The 21643-nt window shown below is 39.0% G+C and overlaps 1 protein-coding gene across 7 annotated transcripts in view; it reads right to left on the bottom strand.

The window, feature by feature from the left end:
• The window catches only part of USP3 (ubiquitin specific peptidase 3), a 45350-nt gene that overhangs the window by 13216 nt on the left and 10491 nt on the right, over window positions 1–21643 (bottom strand). For 5 of the 7 annotated variants that reach the window (XR_011143786.1, XM_068958816.1, XM_068958819.1 and 2 more), the window contains 7 exons: window positions 16178–16238; window positions 13631–13762; window positions 7324–7407; window positions 5630–5711; window positions 2848–2930; window positions 1803–1916; window positions 1054–1167 (listed from right to left, as the gene is read on the bottom strand). Coding sequence is in view for 6 of the 7 variants with exons in the window: in XM_068958816.1 (XP_068814917.1) it covers window positions 1054–1167; window positions 1803–1916; window positions 2848–2930; window positions 5630–5711; window positions 7324–7407; window positions 13631–13762; window positions 16178–16238 (670 nt within the window). In the remaining variant the exon portion in view is untranslated. Of the gene's footprint in view, window positions 1–1053; window positions 1168–1802; window positions 1917–2847; window positions 2931–5629; window positions 5712–7323; window positions 7408–13630; window positions 13763–16177; window positions 16239–18768; window positions 19031–21643 lie in introns of those variants that run through there. The other 2 variants (XM_068958818.1, XM_068958821.1) reach the window with 2 other exon arrangements.

Below are 21643 nucleotides of genomic sequence, written 5' to 3'. Positions count from 1 at the left end.
CAGCACTTTTTCCTTTTAAAAGCTGCGATAGAATCCACAGTGCTGAAAATTTGCTAGAGGAACTTAATGAACTGGTTTCTTGCTTAGTCTAAGAGGAATTACAGTGAGGACTATAACGGGGACACTGGTCAAGGACATTAAGTATGATGTTCATTTGCCTATCAAGTTTTGGCCTCTGCTTGAAACTACTGGTATTAAACTTCCTTGATTCTCATAAGCCAGGTGAAACACATTAGGCAGCATGAGGAATAGAATAAATAACTTTTTGTTATTGGGGTTGTTCCTCTAGCAGATGTGTTCACAGCATCTTTTCAGCACTGCTGGAGATGTAACAGATAACATCTTTACTACCTGAGAACACGGAGCAACTTACCTTCATCACAATATATCCTAACAGGTTTCAGTGCTCCTCTGAAAGAGGTTCAGGGGCCAGGACAGGGAGACCTTGGAGAGGAACGATACTTTGATTTACTCGGGTAACCTTTTTTCCTTTCCTTTTCATTGTCTTTTTTGTCAGGATGGGCGCAAAATGTCTATTACACACAATAAATTTTTTTTACAGCCCTTATTTCATGTCACACTGGTGATGACCACAGTATTTTGAGAGAATCAAGGAAGTTTTACCAAGCACATTCACGTTTAGGCCTGTGGTACCTGTATGTTTTTAATGGGACTACTTCATTTTCTTATCGTAGCCAGGCTCGGGTTCTGTCAACGCCACACGCTTGGCACCTACCTACAAGGCTTTGTCCTGATTCTTCTACCCCCTGAAGCACTGGCTCAGGCAAAGGTACAACTACTACTCTCTTAATATTTGAGACGTTTGTTCTCTCTGACACTGCTACATGCAGCACGTGGTAGGAGGGAAGGAAAAAGGCACTACTGATGAACAGAAAATTGTAGATCAAATTACAAAGTCCTTTTCAAAGCATATTTGTGGGCATATGGGGAAGTTGCACAGAACACAACCCCCGGATCCTGCAGGTTTTGGATTAGGACACAAGCTGTGTGAGTTTACATTCAAGGGTATTGTTCTAATTCTACAAAACTTACCTAAAATTTGGCATGATTTTCCAAACAACATAAAATAAAGACTCTGGGCTAAATGCAGTTTGGCTTCCTTGCCATAAAGCACACAGTGTCTTTCTGAATTCTTCCACCAATGAACTAGAAAGAAAGTAAAAGTTGGTGATGAATATGGGTTTGTGCTATAACCTTTACAGCTTTACTAACTCAACGGTACAAACATCATAGCCATTTCTTTGGTTAGAAATTGTAATGATTAGGTAAATAACTTTACCAGTATTTTGAAGATTTTCACGTCTAAAATCCAATCCACAAACTTGGAAAGAGACAAGTTAGGAAAATTACATATCAGAGGTTGAGGACTCACCTGGAAATCTTTCCCCCTTTCACCATTATACTGTCAACTCTGCTAAAGTTGTCCCTTTAACACTTGCTCAAACAAGTTACAGACACTGAATCACTTGCTGTGATTTTTTTATGTTCTTTTGCAAACACATTCGGAATATATATCACTAGCACTTAACCTTACGTTAAACTCACTTACACTCCAGTGCTTTCTCATGTACGCGACTGCTTCCCCCTGCAGCACCAGATCTGTATGAGCACACTGGCAGCGATGCGAGTTTCTTTTGTACAGCAAATCACTTTTCTACAATTGTTTTCTAAGAAATCATTTTTCTACGATTCTGTAACACTGAAAGCGTTTACTGGCTCTACTACTCAAATATTTGCTGTTTTCCTTCAAGTTCGGTGCTAACAAGGAACGTGCAACTTACACATTGTTATCCCCCTGACTCCTGGTATGGTAAGTTCGCCTGCCGGCTGTCTTCCCATTCCGCAGCTCCACAGCGGGCAACTCTTTGAAGTAACAGCAAAACTGCTGAATGTTACTACAGAAAAAGGAAAAAGGAATGAAAACCTTAAAGGGCAGAGAGCGAAGAAGAGATTATGTATTCTGGAGTCTGCTCTTTGAAATGCATAAACACAACTTCACATAGCGAGAGCGCATGGCAATCACAAACAGCTCTTTCAAGTATTTTCATGCAAGATGCATAAAATACTGCAGTATCTACTCATCGTCTGTAAACGAGTGAGCAAATCTGTAAGAATAGTCATCATCCCAACTACCTGAAATAATTACATCTTTGTTCTGCCTTGACTAAGCGATACCATGACAGACTGCAGCATTCCCTAACAAACCAAACTGCAGCTGCTTAGGAGGTCAAGGTCAGCCTCCACCTATCAACTATAACCACTGTTACAACAGTCCCCATAATGGAGCATATTCACGTGCTTTGGCTCCTGCAAGCAAACCCTTCAGTAGCGGAAAAGAGAATGAAGGGGAGACCAGTTAGTCCTGCTACAGCCTGACTCAAGAGCTGCCCAATATGAAGCAGGTGAACACAGAAATGCAAAAAGACAATTATGGAGCCGTGGTGGTCTTGGCAGCAATGACATTAAGTCTAATAACTCATCACCTCAGAGCACTGTTCTCTGCCTGCCTCCACAGTTACCATAAGCATCAACATACTTCATCGTGTCAGCCCAAAAAAGAAAAAAAAAAAAAAAAAAAAAGGCAGTCTCCTTTTCCGCTAAGGAGATGGCAGGCTTCCCCCAGACGGCTGCATCGCACCAAGTCCCTCACAACGGGAGAGAGAGCTTCATGGTACCTGCGGCACTGCCCCTTCCCGCTAATCCAGGGACACTTACTGACAGTGATGACCTGCCAAATTCTCTTGCCTAATGCTACAGCACAAAACTACTCTCAAAGAAATACAGGGAAAGTCTTAGCAGCTTCACAATATAACAAGCAGCAGGTACCTGAGCGACTGAAGGATTGCGTTCATGAAACACGTATTCCCCAGGTTCCGGAGGCCCGTGGCACAAAGGGCAGTGGTGCTTCCCTGAGAATTAGAATGGTTAAGTTAAAAAAGACGCATTATTGCTCCCCCCCTTTTTCCCCACAGAGCTGTGTTACCTTTGTATCAGCACAGATTTAAAAACAAAAACAAAACAAAAAAAACCCCAAAACTGCAGTGTTTGGAATGTACAGAAACCAAAGCAACAGCATCACCAGCTTGACCTTGCTTTGGTGACTGAAGCTCTACCTTGACATGACACCTGTTTCTTCCCGATTACTGTCAACAGAAAACTATACTACTCCTATACTGCATCTTTTCCTGTGCAAATAAATCTAAAAGAGGAGGACATCATGCGCATCATGGAGTTAATCACAGACACTTTTACTGCAAAGTATTTGTGTGTATATGTTACGTATTCACACTCCAGCAATGTTCAATGAGAACTGGGTGATAATCTCCCTAAAGTGCCTTTGAAAATACAATTCCTTATCTGTCTACATCATGTAAAATACGTATAGCACGTCAGCCCGAGAACTGTAAATCACCAGCACTGGTCTGTTGTCTTGGTGGGGTTTTGCGGTGGAGAGCAGCATTTAAAGGAAACACAACAGCACTTATCTGGGAAAGAAATACTCTAAAAATTAGACTATGCAAAGAGAAAGCAATGTGTTTGAAGAAAAGCGAAACGCATGCCGTTTATGGCCTACTGACTTCAATAGGCAAGACCAATGTTACATGCAGATCAGTTAGCTTTTTTCCCAAGTGATCTGGGGGTAGGCAGATGCGGAGAGAGAAGGAAGAGAAACGTTGGCAGTGTTGCATTTATTATTTCTAGAATCCACAACATTTGTAGGCGTTTTGTTGTCTACAAAATATCACATTACAAGTTCATCACGTTTCTGGATATTCTTCATTGCTCTGGCAGAATTTAAAAGCAAAACTATCTTACAGTAGTAGTATTTCAAAGCAGACATAAGACTTTACACCAGGCTGCATGCTTTCAGTGCAGTATACTGAATATGTATTCTAAATGTTCTAGTAAGAGATTTTTTTCTCCCCAATTCTATGACAAAGAACACACAAACAACCTACATCCCTAGTTAAGAACAAAAGACATGAAGATATTTGTGAATACGTTGTCCAACCCCCTATTATTATTTAAATATGCAATTTAGCAATTCAGTAACTTTTGTCTGAAGAGACCTATTCTCCAAAAAAAATAGAAGAGAAAAAAAGTACGAACGCCACAGTGTCCTTAGCATGTTCTCTTCTCACCCTTACTCACGGTGAGACAGCACAGCATTAACGCAAGCAGCTGTGTTCTGTCTTTTCTAGATAATGATTCAATGTGCCAACAATAAAAAGACCATCTGTTGCCACAGGCAATTATCAAGTATTAATAAAACTGAGAAAATAGATAGCACAGATTAAGAAAGGTAGCATTAGGTTTGTGCTTTCTATTTCTGTCTTCTCAATATCTAAATGTTGCTTGGAATTTTCCTTCTGATTTTTAGTAGCTTTGAGTTTTCCAGACAATGACGCTGCGTGTTGCGATTGCAAAAAACCCCACTCCGTGGCTTCCTTAATCCGCCCAGGATCGGGGCACCATAAGAAACATACACAGTGCACTCAGAAGATCCTTAAGACTGTAAGTAGCCCATTCTGAAAGTAACTAAAACCACAGAATTTGCAAAGCAGCAATTCACTGCTGGCTGTTTGGAACTCCAGGTGCACACAAAGAGCCAGGGCAACGGTGGGAATTCAGGGCTTTGCTCCCATCGCCACCCTCTTACTTCCATTCATACTCCTCTGGAGGACCTCTCCCCTTCCTAGTCAGGTAACTGCTTCATCTAGTTGAAGACAGCAGTTATTTCAGCTCCCTTTGACTCCTACTACGCTAGTGTCCTGCAGGCCCAAAGACCAAGGAGGAAGGGTTCTGTGCTCCTACCATTCCTTCTGGCTCAGGGTAAGTATGAGGCAGTCACATAGAACTGAGTCGGTGTCTCCCTACATCTGGGAGAAATCATGAAGACTAGAAACTCCCTCAAACCAACCCACAGACAACACAGACATTTGGTTTGGGGCTTCCTGTGGCTAGAAGAAGCTATGCAGCCCTTTAGCTATCTAGCAAGGGCTGGACTGTGCTCTCCTGGGTACTATTTTGCAGATGTGAAGTGAAAATAGCAGGAAGATGAGGGATGAGACTGAAAATAGTTTAAATTTCACAGTTGCTTTTGAAAGTGATTTTTACTAAGCTCTTTTAAAAATGTTTTCAAGCTTTTTGCTTCTTCCTAACAATTACTCTCTTACCTCTCAGAAAAAGATAGTGAACCTGCTTCTCTGGCTTCTGAATTGTTTTAAAAAAAAAAAAAAAAAAAAAAAAAAAAAAAAAAAAGAGAGAGAGAGACAGAGAGCGAGCGAGACTGACTTGTCTGCTCAAAAAAAAAAAAAAAAAATTTAGTTCTAAGTCCATTGAGTACTAGCTGCTTCCTATTTTGCAGATCCCACCAAGCACGGGAAAGCTCAAAGTCTAGGTTAACACAAGTCACAAGTACAGCAGAATATCAAAAATTATTTTGTGAGAAAGGGCTCTTGTAGGTGTGCAATCAAGAGATAAGAAAGAAAGTAAACCAAACAGAATTCGGGTAAGAGAGAAATTATTTTATATCTAGTCCCACTATAAGCCTCAACAGGATTAACAAAATCCCTGAAATTCACTGTACTGGAGCCGTGGTACTTACATTTACTTTTAATAACTTGCTGTTCAGAGATGAGTTTTCCAATAGTTTTCTTTTCCTATGTCTGTCCGATGTAAAGGCTGAACTGTTAGAAAGTAATGAAAATAGGTTACCTACTGAAAAAAATTGTACGAAAGGGATTACAGATAATGATTATCACGTCTAACATAGTAATTACATCTGCCATCAATTATTCAGACAGCAAAGAGCTTCCCAATTGCACCATGTGCTTTTTATAGCCTTGAAATGGACTGCTACATCTCTCTCCGAGACACTACTGTCCGAGTGAACTGCATTAAGCTATGCACGCTGCAGTACATGCCCTGAAGCATGGCCTTGTTAGCATGCTACTTCTGATCTGAGATATTGATCTTTGATCTTTTCCCTTAATCAAGGGAATACTTTATATAGAATTTTCCAAAAAATACTTCTGTCAGAAGTATCACGCTAAATCTTTAGAAAGACAACTTCACAAACCAGGACAAAGTAGTTACCAAAGACCAAAAAGCATCTTGAGTAGCATCTTGAGCTACTTACGTAGCTGACTTCTCTTACTTTAAATAGAAATACATCAGGTTATAACATTTGTATAAGACTAATTCAAAGTTACAAGAGTAATAAGTTTTTCTTTTTTGCATTGCTAGAAGTTACGGACCCCTCAATCCTGCCAAAAGAATTAGCTCCAAAAGAGCTAAATCTCCTGTACGTTTCCAAGTTATTTACATGCACTTCTTATTATCCTTACACAGTCTAACATCTCATTACGTACCTGACAAGCCCAACAAAAAGAGAATGGAAAATAACGAAAACGTTAATACACTGTAGCCACGTTCAAAAAAGAAAGCCACTAAAAGAAGCTGAGAGGCCATAAACCTGGGGCAACGCCAGACAACAAGATTCAGAAGTTAAACGTCATACTTATTCTTTATTCTGTAAGGATTCAGAGACTTTTCAGCACCACAGCAATTTCTCAGGAGTAGTGCTATTTGAATTCTGGGGCATTAAAATGTATTTGGAAGCGCTGTGAGCACACACACTTCTCCTTAGTATTATATAAGATTTCCAAGTAAACTATGAAAAGACTACTTGCTATCTAGAACCAGCCACAGCATCTGCATCACAAAGATTATAATATTTACTTTTCAGTGGAAGCGTGCCAGATAAAGCCACAGGAAAAACATGTCTCTTCTGTACAATTCTAAGTTCATAAGCCTTCTTAATCTGTGTTTGGAAACCAAACTATGCAATTAACGTGAAGACTACTGCCACCTCCATTTCAGGTTTAATTTTTCTGCTCCAGAAACCTGTTCTGACTTTGACAAAACTATGCTGCTTTTCTGGAAGCTGTGCCCCATTTCTATGAAAAAAGACGGTAATTATCGGCAAAGGAGCAATAAAGTTAACAGGTATCTAAATTTCTGTTTCCATATGCAGCTTCTACAAGATTCAGTGTTAGGAAACAAAACATACAAGGTCAGCCAAAGCCCTTAGCTCTGGACTTCTCGGTGATGAAAGAGATATTTAAACTTACATAGTATCACACATGCACAAGAACCAAAAAAAAAAAAAAAAAAAGGCAGCCCAAAAAACAAGCAAACAAACCTCCCAAACCCTCAACATTAAAACAGAATTACCATTTAAATGATGCAATATTATAAATCCACCCACTGCAGTCTGGATATAAACAGACTACTTACTTTTCCAAGTTCTGTAGGTGCTCTCTGACTTTCTGTACCAGGCCCAGCTTGGTATCATTGACGACAAAATCGTCACAACGATAACTGTGGGGGGGGGGGGGGGGGGAAGAAAAAAAAACAGCACCACACACACATTAGAATGTGCAAAGGATTTCAGTGAAATACTTTAAAACCTGGTTACTGACAGTCATGCAATTCTGTCTGCAGGAATCATTAAAGTGATATAGTGCAAAATCACAAGGAAAACAGGGGAGCATGACACCTAGTTACTAGACCTAGCCTGGTCTTCTCTGAAGGCTACCCAATAGAAGGTACAGTCAGTGTCTAATTCTGTGCTTTCTCTTCCAGCTCACTTTTCTATTAGGCACTTTTGTTAAAGTAAATTCAAGCCTATCATCTTCCCCCTTAGAAAGAGAAACCAAAAGCATTATCTACCACTCATACCAATGCAGAATTCCTGTTCAATAAAAACTCAAAGATACTGCGTAACCAAAAGCAGCATTAGTGGACAAAAAAAGGGAGCATCAAGAGACATGGTGACTTGTCACAACTTCCCTTTCCCCCACGTCCCACAGAGGGGACTCGGGGTTCTTGAGTAGCATTAATTAGCCCTGTGCATACTGCAAAGCATCAAGTTACAGCTTTAAAGCTCTGGCAAACAACTGAACTCCTCCTGTGGAGGAGATTAACCTACCTTGGATATGTTTAAGTTCAAAACTTTAGCCATTGCTTTCCTTTTCCTTTGCCATAGGACTCACTCAAATACGAAATGCATCTTCATCAGCTCAGGTTACTCCTCTGAGCAGATCCGTGCTTTGTAAGTTAATGAAACTATCTACTTTAGGCACAACTGGAATTTTTAATGTTCTTAGCTACATAAATTTGTTACGTAGCTCAAAGACAACAACATTGCTAGTATTAATTCAAACAATGAATTGTAGCAGCTTGTTCAAGAGATTACAGAGTTGAGAAAGCGAAGGCCTTTGCCACCAAAAGGAGTCTGGAAGATCAATCTGTTCAGGATTTCTGTTGACTTTTGCCTCTGGGAAGAGGATCTTAATGCAGCTCTCGAGATTTCCAAACACTGAACGCAGCAGTCATAATTTCTACATCATACATAGGTGTCTATAAAATAGCTATTGCCAGTACAATAAAGTTTTTTTCCTTTTATTTTTATGTAAAGATGCCACAGACCCAGTTCGTTTGGGAGCGGAAGGAAGTTTGTGAACTCACTTATTTTTCACCTATGTTTTAAGCAGACTTATTCTGCTTTTTCAGCCGCTCGTAGTGACCTAATGAAGCACTCCTGCATTTGCTGCTCTCACAGGACAAGACACCTCTCGAGGACAACCACGCCAGCACGCTGCCAGGGCCAGCTCTGAGCAGAGGCCGATGCGGTGCAGGTGGATGCAGTACAGTCTGACCCCTCCTGAATATCACAAGCGTCCACGCTCCTGAGTACGTTCACACAACTGCACTGCTACCCTAGCTGTGCAGTGAGAAAGGTTCATAGACAGGTAATGAAAGCAGATGCAAGTGCAGTGAAAGTCTCTAAGCCAACTTACTGCCAAAAGTAGGAAAAGTGTACTGAGGAAAGATGAACTAATACATGTTCCCTTTCCCTAAATATAGCATTAGCCATATCTTTAACTTCATGTAACAGTTGCATCTTTACATGAAACTGCGAGTTAGCACGTTCCCCAAGATGGAAGAATAAAACCAAATACGTCATTAAATGTTTCTTCACGTCAAGGTCTTCGCAATGCTGCAAAACTGATCTTAAGATTCACTTAAAAACAAGAAAAGCCATTGCTATTTTTTCTAATGGGCATTTTTTTAAATCACATCCTTTGCAACACTGAGGATTCCGCATCCTTATTTGTGATTACTTCACTGAAAAGTAGAGAATAAAAAGGATTAGAAACAAAACTGAGTCAAACTGTTTTAGATAAAGCCAAAAGCAAAGGAAGGAGTTCAGATCTTAAGAGTTTAAAACTTGTTACGCCACAACACCTTAAAGGTAAGCTGCTGAGAGATTACGTCCTATATATGTAGCGAAGACTTGAAACAGAAGTTTAATTTGTGATCATTAAGATTATCACAAATTAACCACTGTGCACCTTTTGGTATATAGTAGCTCTACAATATGGTTTTAACAGCAATTGGACTGAACAAATTTTATACTTCAGGCAGGGTCCCTTATATGGATTAGCACAGTATTTTCTTCTCTATATACTTTCTATTTTTAGTACCTCTGCTAACTCCAAGGCCTCCTCTGCTGCTAAGATGGCAGTAAGCCAGCAAATGTATGTACTGCTCTGGGAAACATTTAGGCTTATTGCTGGCAGTTTCAGTACGTTACAGAACTTTATGGTATGTTTAGAAGTCCTGATTTAAAGAATCATAGGACAAGAACAATTAAGAAATTCCAAATCTCCTTAGCTGTGCTAACACCTTATATGACCAAACTAAGAATTCAAGTTTTATTTTCTTGATAAACCCTACTCACCTTCTTTAACTGCAGAATGCAAACTTACAGTCTAAGCAGCCTCATTTTCTGACGCTTACATGCTAGCACAACAAACCCGAGTTTGAAAAGAACCAACACAAAAGGAACGAGTAAAAAAACGCTTCAAGCCCTTGCCACTTGGTTAGCTATTTTTACATCATCCTTCAATAAAAACATTAGGGAACGTTAACACAACCTTGTCTGTTTAAGAGAGAACAAGCGGGCCAAGAGGTCAGAAATCTGACTACAAATTGCATCTGGGATTAAATGAACAGGGGAAAGACATTATGCAAACACATAAACAAGGCAGCCTTTCTCCTCCTGTGCTAACCAACTGCCTGTGCAGTAAAAGTGAGAAAACAGATTTACAAGAGTCCTCTTTCAGGAGAAAGATTGTATTTCCAAAAGCAAGCTTCTTCACAAGTATCATTTTACTTCTTGCACAGAGGAAAGCTATCACTGGCACAGCAAGAGAAAGCATCATTCAATACACTGAAGAGAAAAAAAAAGATCTGTAAGCGCACTGCGGTTAGTACTTCAGAACTAACTGAAAGGCTGAGCGCCTGCCAAACAGTGCAATTCAGGAATCTATTTTTCTCAGCGTATAGTATCTCAAATGTGATTCAGTGTAAAGATTCAGTATTTTATCTACTGCCTCAAAGAGACTGACGAATCAAGAAGAGAGTCCTATTCTCATAATAAATAAAAGATTAACCATCATTCAACTTTTCCAGTGATCTTTCTGGTACAGTGGGGAAAAAGAGGAGAATAGGCGGACAGATAAGAAAAGATCGAAATCCTCTGGAAAGCAAGTCCCTAATTCCCCAAAACTTAACGATCCCTCAAGCATGTCCACATTTTTCAAAACACTACAAAAATTCATAAATACAATAAAAAAAAAAAAACTTCTCGGGTGTTAAAAAAGTAAACAACAATAAAAACACACTCTTCTACCAGAACTTAAAAATAGCTTTGAGTGGAGAACTTTTCAAGTCGGATTAGAGAGAAAACAAACACACACACCCCCCTAGACTTCCACACTGAAATGCAATTACAGCAAACTTTTTTTTTTACAGTAAGATGGCATGCGAACTAGAAACCAAATTCAGTAAGCTAGAGTAGTCAGAAGAGTTGCTTAGTATTTCTTCCCCTTGGACTGACAAAAATAGCTAAAATAAACCCTGAACTGTGCTCTCATGACTGCACAAACGTTTATGGCACAGCCAAAGAAAAGGAAGTGATTAAATGCCTCCTGATTAGAACAGCGCCCATATAGACCTGCTCGCTGCTACTTTCACGCAGGCTTCAAGAACATGGTGGACTGGAATCCGTAGGACAAAACTGGAACTAGAGTTTTCCACTCAACTCTATGTAGTAAACAAAACCTTGCAACTTCAAAACACAAAAGCCAGCACTGCAGTAAAGTATCTCCATTGTTTTTATAGTAGAAGTAAAATTTAATCAAGTCTTAGGATCGTATTTTCCTGACTTTCAGATTATCCAGGTTGCCCACACTGCTTGTGTTAACAATTAATCCTAAACACATGTTCACTTGAAAGTAACAATGTTGCATAAACGGAATACCACTAGCACTGTCTACTAGATTTATGTCTACATGGAAAATGCTAATGAACAAAATTTTAAAATGCAATCTCCACAGTGGCTAGCTATGACTGAAATTCATCCGAATACTTACTTCAACTGGTAAGCACTATTTGATAGCAGCCCCTATAATATTGATTATACAAAGAGGCAGAAGTCAGTCTGAATGACTGCTTTAACTTTATATAAATAAGGCTATTTCTACTGAGAAATTGCGTGCAAACATCAAACCCCAGTATCTTTTCCTGAGTATCAGATGGAAAAAAACTGAAATATCCTAATGAGAGCAAAGACAGTTTGCTTTTGAAACTTCTTCAGCTTCACAATAACACAGGAGGCTTATGCTAGTGAATTATATGCAACAGGAACTCCCTAAGGCAAAGCCCTCTACAACTGGTTCCAGTTCATCCGTAAGATGACTCAACCTCTACTCCGTTTACAGCAGAAAGGACATCACACACTAAACTGCTTCTCATCTGTCCTATCACAAATGTGCTGTGAAACACCAGTGAGCTTCCAAAGTGCTTGCTTACCTACTGCCCACAGACATACTGTTTCAGTAACAGATACTACAGTCCTCAGGTCGCATATCCTCATTTTGCAACACCAGTACTGGGTTTGGGATAAGGTCAGCTGGGTGCTCTTACTTGCTAAGATAACTCATCAGGCCTCAGCAAGTTCTGGCAGACTAGCCACACTATCTGTTACAGTAAATAACGATATAATCGAGATTTCAAATACTGCTGCTAAAATTCCTGCATACGTTATTACTGTCAAAGTAACTAAAAGACAGATCATATCTATAAAAGAAAAAAAAAGAAAAAAAACCTACAACATCAGAACTCAGCTGTTAACATCGACTGATAAAACTGGAATTAGCTTCCCACAGCAACTTCAATGCTGGCAACGTTTGCATATGCATTACTTAGAACAGTTTCATGTTTTCTAATAATGTTTTCAACACCAGGCCAGGCAAAAGCTTTGGTTATTTAAATAAAGCATAAATAGAAGCAAAAGTTATGTACATCATAAAGCTACTCAAACATCACTTTTTTCTATGCTTAACACCTGCACAGCATCTGTCATTGTTGCACATACTATCTGAATAATTTCTGAGTTACTCCAAACAAAAATTTCTTTAGGTGAGACCACTTCTGTAGGTGAGGCACTTCACTTGCAGGGGATAAAAACATTTGTTATACAAGTATTTCGCATAAAACAGGATACCCAAACTTCAGCAAATAGGTATTTCCTTGATGAAGTACCCAAAGATACCCAACTATCTGCATGAAATAAAATCCATCAGTGGAGTGGTACATTCAGTGATATTAGAAAGCCACCACACTGCTTTGTTGAGGGAGAAGAGGACAGAAGATGGCGAACGCACGAAAGCACTGCTTCCAGAAGACTTCCAGTCTTTCCTCTCTGAAGCAAGAAGATTAGGAATCTGCTATTACCAGCATAACTGTTAAACCTCCTGAAACAGTGCCCATTTCTCACTCAAAGGAGTTGCCAGCATAAATCGGCCTAAGCCATTTTCTTTCTCTTCTGCATCACTTCCTTTAAAAATTCTGCTCTTTGATCTTGTCTGACAAATTGATGCTGCTTCTGAATAGGATCTGCCACTCTCTCCCAAAGTCATACAGACTGTACAAAATCAGAAACAGAAAGAAGCCTTTCCTTTCAGCGGGAAGAAAACGATCAGTATTGGGAAAAAAACAACAAACAAACAAACAAACAAACAAGAAAATCCAAAATACCTCAAGATCACATCTCTTGGGCAGGAACTTGAGCGTATTACTTTACTTTCTGATCTTCTGACAAATGAAGAACCTGAGAAAGGCTTACCAATCTGATGAAAGGAGTAACGAGAACCAAACAGTAGCTTTTACAATGAAAAGTTCGGTTCTCAACGTACCTCAAACCAAACAGAAATAACTCCAAATTATATAAATACTATTTGTATCAAAAAGTTTGTGCCAAGTCATTGGAAATGCAGGAGTTGAGTCTCAATCAATGCTACAATACACACGCAAAAGCAGAAGGATATTTCAGAAACTGTTCTCAAACAGCCAAGTCTGGAAATCACGAGGTGAAGGGCTCAAAAATGTGTGTAACATAATGCTTCACAAGAGTCTAAAGTTTGCACCTTTGAATACACAAGAAGTTGTCAAATTCCAGTGTTTACACCCTTACCAGTATGTACTGTAACTACTGCAATCCATGCACACAGTATGCTGAACTTTCTCTTGTTTTTCTGTTTTCTTATGGTTGGTCATAGGAATCTGTGCATCTTCATAATGTTTTTTTGCATGGCCATTTACATATCTGAAATAAATGAAAAACAAAAAGTCTTATACTTTTAAACTATTATTTAATGAACATTCAGTGAAAAAAGTGTAATATAAATCTAGAAGTTACACATTCAGGCATTAAAATAGGCAATTCATCTGTGTGAAAACGCTGGTCAAATTTCTTAACTTTTTCCTGTTAACCTCCCACGTTGCCCAAATTAGCATCTCTGCCTCCTTCACCCTAACCACAAACTAGCATCCTGGATCCCCCTGGATACGGGCCCTCCATAGACCGATTAGCCCCCTTTTTCCACACTGGTAATCTCTAGGTAGTTCTCCCTTTTGTTCTCCCATATACTTTTCTTACAGCTCTACTTTTTTTCCATCCCAGCATTCATCATTTTTGTGATTACTTTAACAGTGTGCTGACTCCCATAAGAAAGCACATCCATTTTAAGCTCTTCTGTTCTGCAGGCTGATTTAGTATTACAGCATTCTACATTTTATAAAGTTCAAGATTTTGAAACACACCAGGGCTTGGGGTCGTATAACCGAAAAGCAATCCAAAATCACTACAGCACTTTTGCTGACACAGTGAACATTTTCATGCCCAAAATTTGAAACGTACCTAGAAATTTAATCATCTTTAATTTTAAAAAAAGTGTCACTACAACTGCAAGCTGAAACTTAGCTTTACTCATTAACTCTTGAAGAGCATGGCCAGAGCTCAGAGAATTGGACGCTCCCCTCGCTTCCTGCTGGCTGAACTCAGTCACACAAATCATCAGGAACTCTGCACATGCCCCACATTAAGATCTCCGGGTCCTTTCTTGTTTCTCAGTATTCTATCCTTGCTCTCGCACACAGGTGTGAACAATTCGGCTAGCATAGCTGTGCTAGTTAGGGGACTGAAGTAGTGTGGTTACTGGCACTGCTGTGCTGGCAGAATCCTGCAACAATTATGTCATAACCTGATCTTTGCGCTTGCAGGAGTTGGTTTTCTGCCTAGCAGTGCCAACGACAGGCTCATAGAGCTGTGCACCCACCAGAAAGGCTTTGCTGCTCTAACACTGTCAGCAACGCTCACGATGGCTCTAACCTGGAGGACGTACCACAATCGAAGGTCTGAGAGGCCCTACTTCCTCTTCCTTCAGTTTCAAACATTATCTGAACAGAACATGCTGCATGCTTACATCCTAGTGGCTTCAAGATCAAAGTGCTCTCTTCACAAGGTATATGACATTTTTCTCATTCAGGTATTTTCATTATCAAGTATGACAGCAATACGGCAGTCAGACCGCATAAATAATTGAACTCAACATCTACTAACTGCATATAAGAAAGGTCATATGTGGACAGTAAAAAAAAAAAATAAATAAAAAAGAAAAAAAGAAAGAAAAATCGGTAATGGAAGAAGTAAAGCATTCCAAACTACTCATTTCACATGGGCATGTAATACAAAGTAGCTCCTCCTCTTTCATGAGAGGTATAAACTCGTAAAATAAATAAAAATAAAAATGGGGGGAAGGTTTTTTTGGTACTGAAAACTCTGCATGAGGGACATTATTAAAAACCTGCAGCACTTACTTGCTGCTGTCCAGATCAAAGAAAAAAAAAGTTTATTGAACCTACTTTTAAAAGACTCAGTAACAAAGATTAATGATGATTTAAAGATACAGTCACAAAGCTTAGCGATGAATATATTTTCCAGAATAAGAGCACATCAACCCAGATGCTACACTACAGATGAAACATTTTCACATGTCAGGTACTGTCCAAACATGAACACTTCCCGCATTCTCTTTAAATATGTGCATCTCTAACATTTACCTGGCAGCAGATTTTCAGCAGTTTGCCTGACGTATGAATAATGGTTGACTGTATCATTTCTCTAAAAATTCTTTGGGTGTACGTCAACTAATACGGACAAAAAGCAATACTCTGAAGAAATTCTTGCATTAGAAAGTCCTTATCCATTATGACAATTATTGTGTTTCAGAACCATGCTGCAGCATATTCAAGATATTTTCACTTTAAGCTGGACACTTGCTATCTTCTCAAAATAAGCTAGGCCAAATTTGGGTTTCTGGGTTTCCAAAAATTGCTACTGTTTTAATCTTTTCACAATACAACTCTCTCTTACAGAATGGAATTTTAACTATAGTTCACAGATTTAACAGCTGTCCAGACACTTTGAGCTGACTAATCACATTCACCACTCACTTTTCTTTTGAAAGGGATGCTGAGTATAATCGCTGCACTCCTGCAAGGTAGCAAAGAGGCATGTTCAATATAAGTGTACACTGTGAAATGAAATCATAGAAGGTTAATTTCTGGATATTCTCAGAAATTCAGGAAATTCTAGAGCGAACTGCTTCAGAGTCAAGCTGCAAAGGAAAAAAGATGAAGGCTTGATTAAATAATTTTTACACTGACACTTGGTACTTACCTTCCACAATGGACACTTGAACACGTCAGACAGACCCATGGACTTTTATTCGATCGGCACACTATGAAAGAGGAAAAAACCCAAGAGTCAAGTGAATTTGCTGTGACAGTATAGCTATGTAACACATCTTGAGCACTAGCAATAGCTCTGCTCCGATTCCACCTTGGCAGCACAGTTACACTAAATAGCTGGCTGTGTACATTACTAACCTATGCTAAGGACTGAAGTGCTATTCACACTAAAGCAGGTTAGCCTTTCTCTGTTTTAGGTTTTTGCCACAGGCTACACATTTAACTGTTACTTTCCTTGAAAAATTTTGTTTGGGTTTCGTTTTTATTAGATCCATATGAGGTCTACTTGGTTTTGAAATAAAACACAAATATCACAAGCAAACGTTGCAAGAACAGCAGAGAAGTTTAAAGTCATTTCATTTATTTTTCAGTAAGACAGTCCACAGAACGCTGACAAAAGCCACAGCAGTTGTCTTCTGTCTCAGAAAACCTGCTGTATAAGAAGCCATTTTAAAGAAGAAACTGTTAGAAAGCCTGACAATCTGATAAGGAACAGATCGAATAAATTACTGTGTAACTCACGATAATACATACCATTTATACAATTATTATTCTTATGCTACAGTGCTGGCAAAGGCCTTATCTATAAAGATTTTCCTCTTCCAATCAAGCACAAGAAGCTGAAAAGTTAAACTGCAATAAAGCACTATGCTTTGCAATCTGTTCAGGACACCGGAAGATAACCATTAAATGGAGGAAAACTAGGAAAACTAAAATTTAATCTGAAACTAAACATGGATATCTTTAAGCTAAAGGGCTGGGGAAACGCCAGCAGATACTAGAAAACACAAGTTCATGACAATACATCATACTAGGGTGGGGTCATAAAAAAATGGATATTCTAACTCCTCCCCAAAGCCAGTAGCCACGTCTCTAAAATTCAGATTAGAAACAAAGCAGTCTCAATAATCAACCTAGATAGGCAGAACACATAAAAACGGGCAACCAGATCAAAATTGAGGTCAATTAAGTCAAAAAAGTACGCGCATCTTTCTAAAGACTAGCAATATTGGAACTACAATTAAATTAATATTGAACCTTCAATTCCCAGAGGAATTCTAAATTAGATCATGTCAGTGAAGGATATGATACATATAATGCTATGATATATAATGCTCAGAGTTGAATACCATAAAATTGTTAACTACCATCAATAACCACAGAGTTCACAGTAACAGCACCACACTTTCGAACAGCCCCACTAGGATGACAAAAAAAAAAAAGAATGAAATCCTAAGGGCATTTCTGCAAAGGGTAGAAAATAACACTAAAGAGAAAACTTCAATTATCCTCAAAATATAAGATAATATAAATATAAGATCAAATATACAGGTGCAATACTATCTAATTTTTTTTGCACACCATGAACAGCAGCTTCTTGGAGCAACTAGCCAAAAGAGTCACAGAGGAAAAGCAACACATCAGAAGCATTACCAGAGTCTGTAAAGCCAGGGTGAAAGAGGGACAAGAGAGGAGTTTACGCAATTTGTGCACATGCACAAATTATTTATATTGTTGGTCACTGTGGAAAAGCTTTGAGAGGAAAACAGACTTAACCGTCTGGAGTCGTGCCTCAGAGAGATGAACTGGAGAAACTGAAGGGAGCACAAGAGCCACTTCAGCGCCAAGATCACCTGGCCAGGCTAAGTCGGAAGTTGTAAAGGAACTCAAAAACAGACTGACCAAGCTACACGCTTTGTAAAACATGGTATATATCAGACTGTTAAGGTCAAAGACTATCACAGAAAACTAAGCTAACAAAAATGAATTAAGTTTCTTTATCAGGTTAACTGCTAATTAAAAAGAAAGCAGCAAGAGGGTCAGTTTTTAAGCAGGAGAGAAGTGACCATGTAAGCTATTTATTTAAAATTAAAAATTTTACTATGTTCACTGGAAAAAAGCACAAATATTTATGTATACTGTAAAATGTAACATACATGTTATTTGAAGTAACTGTTTTAAATTATTTAGCAAAGACTCTGAATTGCTTTCTTAAACTGATGCAGTTATAGTTTTACTTTAGAAACACATTTTCATGTTGTTTCAGTCTTCTGTTGGTTTTTCAGCAATCAATTTTCCCTTTTCTAAAGCTGACAATTCCCACAACCGTGATGGTCACTTTACAAAAGATCCGGAAGAGTCCGATAGTTTTGGCTTACATTGCAATTTAGAAAAGTGAAAGCAATTTGTTTAATTTGATCAAAAAATCCCACAACTTCTCAATTTATTTCCCTGAACTACAAAAACTAAAAGTCACCAGAAGGAAATAGAAGCCAAAAATCATTCATGCATTTAAGCACAGATGTGATATCTAATAGCTGCTTAAGCACTGTGTGAACAAACCACCACCATTATCCTACATTTCTTTGCTGGAAACATGAAACAGTCCTGCTGGCTTTAAAATTCTGGCAGAAACCTAAGTTTTTAAATAAAATTTTTGATTTCACTACATTATCGTCTGGGTACAGAACTACCTCAACCAGTAAGTTACAGAATAAGGATGCCAACTATTATTCTTACCTTCAACTATATACCAGATAATGACAATCTCACATTCAGGTATTTTAAATATTAGCACTGTTTGGTTACAAAGTGTTTCCAGAGTTAAACCACATTGCAATTGTTCTCATTCACCCGAGTTCATACCATGTTTAAGTGTTCTGCAGAAACCCAGCAAACAAGTCCACCAGCTCTGCACAATCACAAATAAAATTTTCCAACTTTCACATCAGAGAATAGTAAAGGATAGGCTGTTTGCTTTAACTTTTAGGAAGAACTTTGCTCCCATTGCATCACATCAGGATTGTGTAGTTTATCTTCCGCACAAACATCTCCTCCCACAAAGAACTCAATATGGAAGTGACTCCCACTAAGATTAAACACAGAGGCCAGCATTAAATTTATGACCTGCAGTTGCTCTGTTCCTAGAGGATTACACAATTTTGTTTTTTAAAGGTTGCTGAAGGTTGCGTTCTATATTTCACCGAGGCTGGCTCAGTAGATACCTGCATTAAAGCTAGGTCTTCCTCCATCCAAGTCTTGAAGGAGTTTCTGTCTGACACTTATTATTAATAATTAAACTAGGCATGGAGCCTCAAGCATTGGTCAGGACCCTAACGAGACAGGCACTGGGGAACGCACTGCAAAAAGATAGTCACTGCCATGAGCTGCTTACAGTCCAAATTAGAGATAGTCCAAATTAAGCTGTCAGGAAAACACATGTTATTCCTTTCAGATGTAGTATAGACATGAAGACACTAGGCTTAACAATAGGTCAGAAAAAGAGACACGGGTCCACGGCAAATCCCTCCTCAACTGCAAACACGTTACACGGTCTCAGCAGTTGGCCTTTAACACAGACTTCAGTGTTTGGGCCTCCCAGGTCAAATAATGGCACATAATCACAAGGAAAGACCCTCAGACCCGTTTGTACAGGTACTTACGCCTGAACTTCCCCCTCCATAATTAGTATTCCAAATAGGATTTGGGGGTGGGTTTTTTTTTTTTCCTTCTAGTGCTATTTAAAAAAAGGAGGGAGGAGACCACATTAGTCCTCCCCAAATCTGGAATACAGTTTAGTCAAAAATCTTAAAACTTGTAGCTAAATTAAAAAAATAAAAATTAATTGTGTTTATTACTGCTTATTTAATATTATATAAGCTAAGGAACGCTGGCTGCTTTCTCAACTAAAGAAGCCATTGCAACAGTTAGCAACTGGCCCATTTCACTGTATTTTTAGAATAGCCTCAAGCAGTTGGGCAAAGATTATATTAACATCTCGGAGAAAAAAGAAAACAAATCTGCAGTGCCACTGTGCTGCCTGAAACAGTGAGTCATTTGCCATTTTACATCAGTATCAGCTTACTCAGAGGTGTAGAAACCATATTATTTAATCATGTAGCAGGAAGGGGAAGTACCATCCTTTACAGATGGATCTCTGTAAGTGAAATCTGAATGCTCATTTGTTATACCGGCTGCAAAGCTCTCTAAATGAAGCAGAGGAGTATCAATCCATCCCCTAGAGAGCAAACAAACAGCATATGCACAGCCTCACACACAACTATGGGAACATTCAGAAACGTCCCCACCTCCCTCTCAAGTTTCCACTTTCTGTAACTCATCCTGATAAATAATGTTCATCAAGTTATGTAAAGTAGAATGACTAAGATACGGATAGTCAATCTGTTACTCTCACCACAGGGCTCCCACCCCAGCTTTCCCTCATGATCACTCAAACACGTACTTCTGAATCTTAACCGCCTCCCCCCCCCCTTACTGAAAACAGGCTCCAGACACAGCCTTGCGAGGCAAGAATACTCCTGGCAAACACACTGCTCCTCACAGAACAAAGCTGCAGATTTCCACTGTAGGAAAGTTACAACTATGTAAAGTATATAAACAACCCATGAAACTAATAGTTTTGTTTAAATAGCACACTACATAATTTAGAAACTGGCAAAAGAAAAAAGCAGCAGGAAGAGGAGGAGACAAACAGGAAGCAGCTTTTGTAAGGCAGCCAAGTCGAGAAACCTGCAAGGCGCAGCAGCGTTCACCGGAGGAGAACCGGGCAGCGCGGCGCTCATGGGATCAGCTCGCGCTGGCGACTTGGCCAGTCGCAGGAGCAGAAACAACCTCAGGGCATGGCTACTACACATCTATGTTTACATCCAAGTTTTAAAATAGTCCTTTAGTACATCGCTAAGGAAAAGGCCACAAAATATCGGCACAGTGAGAGCAATTTTGGTCCTTCTGTTACAAGCACACTGAATGGAAACGAGATTAGGGTCATTAAGCTATCTCCAGTACTTTCCACATCCTTTACAAAACAACCTGGACTTTGTTCTCATAGGAACTCTACAAGCACTACCATTTTACAGGTATAATTATATGGTTAAATTACACAGGCATAATGATCCACACAGAAACATCTTTGAGCTAAGTGACATTTTTTTCAGTTCAATTTATGTTGACATAGCAGGTCAGCTATACTGACACAAGCTAAACTGAAAAAGCTTAGCTGTTATTTCAATAAGCATCTATAAAAGGAGTAATATTTATATAGCTGTGGTCGCACTGATACAGTGACAGCACACCAAGCAAACTGGCCCAGAAAAATAAGCACTTGCTGACAAATACATATATGATATAAATACCTATCTCCAAAGAAAATTACATGGCAAAAAATACACTTGTACCCTCATATTGCCTCACAATCCCTCACTGCTCTGTTCTGTTAATATTTGGTAGCAAGGCAATGTTATTTTATGCTCTGCTCCAAGAAAGCTGACAAATACAGCAAAAAAAAAAATAGGCTGACTCCACTAACAGCATTTTGAAGAAAAAAGAACCAACAGTTCACCTAACAAAATGCAAAACCCCTACTATGCGAAATATG

Source organism: Struthio camelus, chromosome 12 (genome assembly GCF_040807025.1).
Source record: "Struthio camelus isolate bStrCam1 chromosome 12, bStrCam1.hap1, whole genome shotgun sequence".
NCBI lineage: Eukaryota > Metazoa > Chordata > Aves > Struthioniformes > Struthionidae > Struthio > Struthio camelus.
This window is presented reverse-complemented; position numbering and strand designations above follow the sequence as displayed.